The sequence below is a fragment of the Mus caroli genome, chromosome 13, assembly GCF_900094665.2.
Source record: "Mus caroli chromosome 13, CAROLI_EIJ_v1.1, whole genome shotgun sequence".
Classification (NCBI taxonomy): domain Eukaryota; kingdom Metazoa; phylum Chordata; class Mammalia; order Rodentia; family Muridae; genus Mus; species Mus caroli.
Window position 1 is genome coordinate 62719223 of NC_034582.1, and position 6057 is coordinate 62725279.

Consider the following 6057-nt stretch of genomic DNA (forward strand, 5'->3'; position numbering starts at 1 on the left):
AGGACTCAAGCTCACTGTGGACAAGGGTTGAAGCCAGTTTTTTGGTGGGAAGAGTCCTCTAGCTTCCCTGCTTGTTTTGGGTGATTGGAGATGAAAGTGAGGTTGGGTCCTTTATACAAGGTTTGCAAACCTTATTCCTCTGAGGGGTGTGTGTGTGTGCATTTGTATGTGTTTGGGACTCCACTGTCTTATGGCTGAAGTTGGTCTTTGTTTCTGCTCCAGTAAGCCCTGATACCCTTCTTTCATCTCTAGAACTTTCTAAGTTCCTCGCATGTCTAGTTTTCATGGTTTCTCTCTTTAAAAGTCTCTTTGCAAGGTTACAGGTATAGTTTGTATGTAAAACTTAGACACTGATCCACAACGGAGCCAATATATCCGTGTCTCATAGAATCAGGATAGTATCCTTAACACTGGGCCTTAGTAAGGAAAATAGACATTGAGTTTCACAGGCTGTCTGCCCACATCTGAAGACACTGAAACAAGTCATGCTTAGGTACATGCCTGGGTNCAGTCTTACAGAGAAACAATGCCTTCTGAATACAGAGAATGATTTTATAAATCGTCATATGCTCTTTTAGCTCACTGAAAACCTAGTTCCAGAGATAAAATATGCCCCAGCCACTTCCAGCTCAAGTGTAACTGACTCAGCATTTCTCCCACAGCCTCTGTCCTGGGTTAAACTGTCTCTCCAACTCTGGGACAGTTTAGAAGGAAAACAACAGGACAGTCCGGGGAGAGATACCACGCACTAGAGAACATCTAGTTTCTGGATGTTTCCAGGAGAGGCTGCTATTATTTACCTCATGGTAGAAAGCTGTGTAGAACAAGAACAACTAACGGAAAGCACAGCCTTAAAAAGGATAGAAGAGACACAGTGCTAAAGTCTCTTAGTCATAACTCCAAAATCATAGCTAAATTCTGACATACGCTATAACCATGAACTTAGTGATTATGGGAAGTCTACATGCTAGCTAAATCATAATGACCATGTTGTGTTTTCTATAAACTTTTCCTTGAAACTGTCAAGACCCTACGTGTGCACAGGTCATGTTAATTCATCACATTACCCTCGCTGTGTAGTTTGATGGGGTTCTATTCATGAAGGGTCCTGTCATCCTTCTCTTCTTAAGTCCAATGATCTGGCCCTGATAAATAACTAGTTGTAAATCTTTGATGAAAAAAAAAATAGCCTCTGTTAAATTATTGTATCTATACTACAAGTAAAGTGTATATATACACTTCATATAATAAGTCAATGTTTTGACTCTCCCCTAAGATCAGTGGAGAAAGAACTGCTCAATGTGGCTCTGGTTGTATGGCTTTTATCCAAGTGCTCCCCACCCCAAATTGTTTCAATCAACAGAACTGAATCTGTTAAGTCATCTGGCCCTGCCTGTCTCTGTGTGATGGAATTGTGGGTTTGATCCAGTCATGCCTCCCTTTGGTGTACAGATCTTTCTGGCATGAGCCTTCTCTCAATCGCAGTGGGTAAATGACTCTAACTTTGACCTCCACTGATTGGNATTTCCCTGAGTCTCACTTTATAATGGAGACTCAACAAAATGAAGAGCCCTGGAAGTCACTGTAAATACAAGCACAGCTCACTGCTCAGGAAACACACAGGTGAAGACACTTAAACCACCACAAACATCTGAGACATGTCCTTCTCTGGAAGCAAAGACAAGAGGGAGAGACCTAAGACGTTCTTGACAAGGACATTATGTCTCAAGGTCTATGGGATCTGTTGGATCTTTGCACCTCCACGTTGTTCCGACCTCCTCTTTCCTACCAACCTGGGAACACTGCTTTTACTGCTTGTCTCTTCACAGCGGCAGAGCCTTGTCTTTGCTCTAGAAATGTCAGCAGCTGTGACTTAGAGTCAGCAAGCCCTGTTTGTAGGAAAAGGAAATGAGATTGTATAAGATGTCATGTACAGGGAATTGATATGACCCTTCAAGCACAGTGTTTACAAGGAAAGAGACTTATTTCCTTACAATGGTTTCTGACAAGATTACCAGAATAGATATTGGAACGTACAATGTGCAGACTGTAAGTTTCATTTAAAGGGAGAAATATTAAAACTGAATTGTTAGACATTTTAATTAATAAGTGTACTCCGCCTCCCAAGTTCTGGGATTAAAGGCTTGCGCCACCATGCCTAGCCCTTGAATTTCTGGTAGTGAAAGATATATACTTCTAACACAGAAAGGTTAAACACACAAAGAGAAAATCAATGAAGTAGTTCTTAGCTGCTCAACAACCTGACTAAATTTTTTTAAAGAGTATGAAACTTTCTGTTGAAAAGCAAATACTCCCATGAGTCCCGTATTGTACAAAGTGAGGAAGTAACATGTTAATGGTGAGATACAAATTCTCTACAGATACAGTGCTCACCCAGGAACACAAGGTGGCTGTAATTCTCCAACATCACATCCCTGTACAGATTCCACTGAGCAGGCTCCAGGTACTCCCACTCTTCTGGAGAGAAATCAATGGCCACATCCCTGAATGACAGCATTTCCTGAAATGAAGACCAATGAATGATATCACAGCTTAAATAAATGAAAACCACTAAAATCATTTAAATACCAAGATGAACTCTGCTGGATAGTTCTCCGGTCAACTTGACACTAGCTAGCATTATTTGAGGAGAGAGAAGAATATTTGAAAAAAATGTCTCCATGACACTGTCCTGTAGCCAGGCCTATGGCATTTCCTAATTAGTGTTGATAATGAGATATCTATAGAGTATGGGTGGGACCCCACCGGGGAGGTATTTCTGTATGGTATAGGAAAGCAGGCTGAGCAAGCCATGGAATACCAGGCAATAAGCAGCATTCCTGTGTGGCCTCTGCACTGGTTCCTGACTTGAATTCCCTCAGTGATGATCTGTTACCTGAAGATGTCAGCTGAAATGAACCCTTTCTTCTCCAAGTTGCCTTTCCTCATGATCTTTATCACAGTGATAGAAACCCTTACACGGGCATCATGTGCCTGTGGACACAAATCTAGATTCTGTGTAAGGATGAAAGAGAGCTAGACATGTTTCTCACATCACTGAGTAATATTCTTCAGACACATCAAAGGTGCTCATATGACCTCACAATGGACCCATCTTCAAGGGAAAAAAGGTAAAAGATGCTATAAGACCATATGGGCTCTATACATTGAAGACAGATGAAATATAAAATAAATACATCCACAGAAGCATCCATTTAATGCCATATGCTTATATTATAAACCACACACATAAACAGTTCTATCCGCAGAAAGGCCTGGTGAGGGAGGAAGTTCTTGTCAACACTAAATATACACAAGCCGTGAATGTGAAATGAAATGAAAATACAGACTTTAATGAGGTGACTCTGGCTTTCGTCTGGGTTTCTGCATTTGTCCAGAATTCAGCAGCGACTCAAAGCACAGTGACAAGGGACAGGAGATGGAGGAGGCAAGGGGTAGAACAGTAAAGGAAGAACTCACAGAATAATATCATTCAAGGTTCTGATCATACGGGGAAATCAGCATGCAAAGGAGTAACCATACTGTATGAGATTTTAAAATAGAACAATCACTCTGCTCCTTCTTTACCCATGTTCCCGACATCACTCTGCTCTTTCTTTAGCCAAGTTCCCGATATCAATGTGCTCTTTCCTTAGCCATGTTCCCGTTCTTCCCATTCTCGTGTGGGTACTGAGCCATGTTTGTGAGCAATGTTCCCTAAATCGTGTATTTTTGCACCGTCGTATATCAGCGCTGTAGCAGAGAAATAGATTTGCTGATGCTAGTTTATTATTTCAAGAATTTGGAATTTCAGGACCCACTTTTCATAATTCCTTGAGTAAAGTCCCAGAATTACCTATAAAATGAGTCATATGTTACTTTTCCTTTTTCACTACTTCATGATAACATCAGGAATTTATGTATTAATGCGGTATTTTGTTATAACTGCATGAGTTAGCTTTGAATCGTCTCAGTTTTGCTATAATCATCTCAAATACTCTCTTCTCGAATGTACCCCACATAATCCTTACACACCTCCGGGATTCGGGCCAACAGGACTGGGAGCTTCTCCCTGTCACACTGTTCCAGAGCATCCATTGCTCAGGATGTCCACAAGCCCTGGCTTTCTTTTGTCACTGGTCAGTAGGAAAAACCATTATATCTTCACCTTTTGTGAGTTACAATTCCTTATATTTCACTTATCTCTAACTTCTGCGAGTTTCAGCTCATTACATTTAACAAATTGATGAGATCACATGGTACCTATCGTTGTCAGGTACTTACCTGAAGTAATTTCCAGCCTCACCCATACTGTCACAATTGACAAGACTGTATTTTTTGTTCTCTGAAAAATGATTGAATTAAAAAAGAATTTCATCATTTCCCCTCCATCTACTCATTGAAACTTCTCTCCTGTCCACCAAGCCTTCATCTCAAATCTATGGTGTAGTCTTCTCTAATTATTATTGTTACAGGCACACATACACATATAAATATATATATAAATCTCCACATAACTATGTAAATATGAACAGCTGAATCTCTTCAGTGTCTCCTGTATTTATATTATCAGGACTGACCCCTTGTTACTGGATGAATAGTGAGTGGACTCAGCCCTGGAAAGACTAATTCCCCCCTCACTCAGCCATTCTTAGGTGCCCATACATCTTAGTCTACCCAGGACTCCCCCTGCAGGGAACCATGAGCCATTGTCATTGCTCAGTCAGTCATGTTGAAGGGTGCAGCTTCCCTTCACTTTCTAAGCTTCACGACCTCACAGCAGACCTCCTGGACCTCTGGTTCTATCCAGAAACAGTCCTTGATGACTATATGCAGAAAGTGTGGTATAGATGCATCTATTGGGTCTGGACACAGATTATAGTTCTCTGCATTTGGGTAAGTTTCAGTTTTCTTTAACGTTCTCTGTGCTGCAGCAAGAAGTACTTTGAGGAGCAGTAAGAGNTTCACNTATGTGTAGACCTTAGGAAAAGTCTTCAGAATTCAGTTAGACTTATGATGGTTTAGTAAGGTGGCATTAGGCTGTCCTCCAGAATTCAAGACCTAACAAGCCATGGGTGGCAGCCCATGCTTCTATCCATAATGTATGTCTACTTGATCGACCTTTAAGTCCAATTATACTGCTGCTAATGTCAAGATGTGACTGGCATTGTGGCACCATTAGGGATATCATGCCATATGGGACGTTTCTGTGGTCCACTGTCCCAGAACTAGGTAACAGCTAACTAGGATGATTTACTGCTTCTCTCATTTGGAAGCTTCCAAGGCAGCTTCTATCACTATGATAACTGATCCTTAGCTGGGAGACCTTCATGTCAGGTACAGCTGCAATCTTCTGAGTCTTCTGTCTGAAGTGCTAGGTGATTTCAGCGCAGGAAGGAGGGTATAGCTATTGGTCATAAGGCTTTAGGGTAACAGAAATGCACGTTCTTTAAAGAGTGATGACTCAGAAAACAGTCTTTTGTATACAGTGCATAGTTAAGTGGCTGTGAGGAGGCCAGCAGATCTAAAAGACACAGGCAGAATGAAGCAGTCTGGTGAATGGAGACCCAGCAAGTTCTCAAGGGAAAAGAAATTCAACTGTCTTGAAAGCTTCTTCATAGCTAGTTAAACACAGCAGCTTCCTGACTTTATAAGCAAGCAGAAGGGTAGAAGGGTGGGTGGGGGACAGATCCTACTTTGTTTCATCTTAGGTCGGTGGTACCCAACCTGTGACAACCCCTTTGGCAAACCTGTCTCCAAAAATATTTATTTACATTACGATAACAGTAGCAAAATTACAATTATGAAGTAGCAAAGAAAGACATTTTGATGGGGCTTGCCCCGAGATGAGGAACTGTATTAAAGGGTCACAGCATTAAGAAAGGTTGAGTCTTGGGCTGGTGAGATGGCTCAGTGGGTAAGAGCACCCGACTGCTCTTCTGAAGGTCCAGAGTTCAGATCCCAGCAACCACATGGTGGCTCACAACCATCCGTAACGAGATCTGGCGCCCTCTTCTGGAGTGTCTGAAGACGGCTACAGTGTACTTACATATATTA

General features: G+C 41.6%; 1 protein-coding gene and 1 pseudogene across 1 annotated transcript in view; one reads left to right on the forward strand and one right to left on the reverse strand.

The window, feature by feature from the left end:
* The window catches only part of LOC110308529 (zinc finger protein 58-like), a 6087-nt gene extending 3569 nt beyond the window's left edge, over positions 1-2518 (reverse strand). Inside the window, 2 exon segments of the mRNA XM_029468452.1 lie at positions 1794-1889; positions 2395-2518. Coding sequence (XP_029324312.1) covers positions 1794-1889; positions 2395-2518 — 220 coding nt within the window.
* LOC110308534 overlaps positions 1-6057 on the forward strand; it is a 21797-nt pseudogene that overhangs the window by 7759 nt on the left and 7981 nt on the right.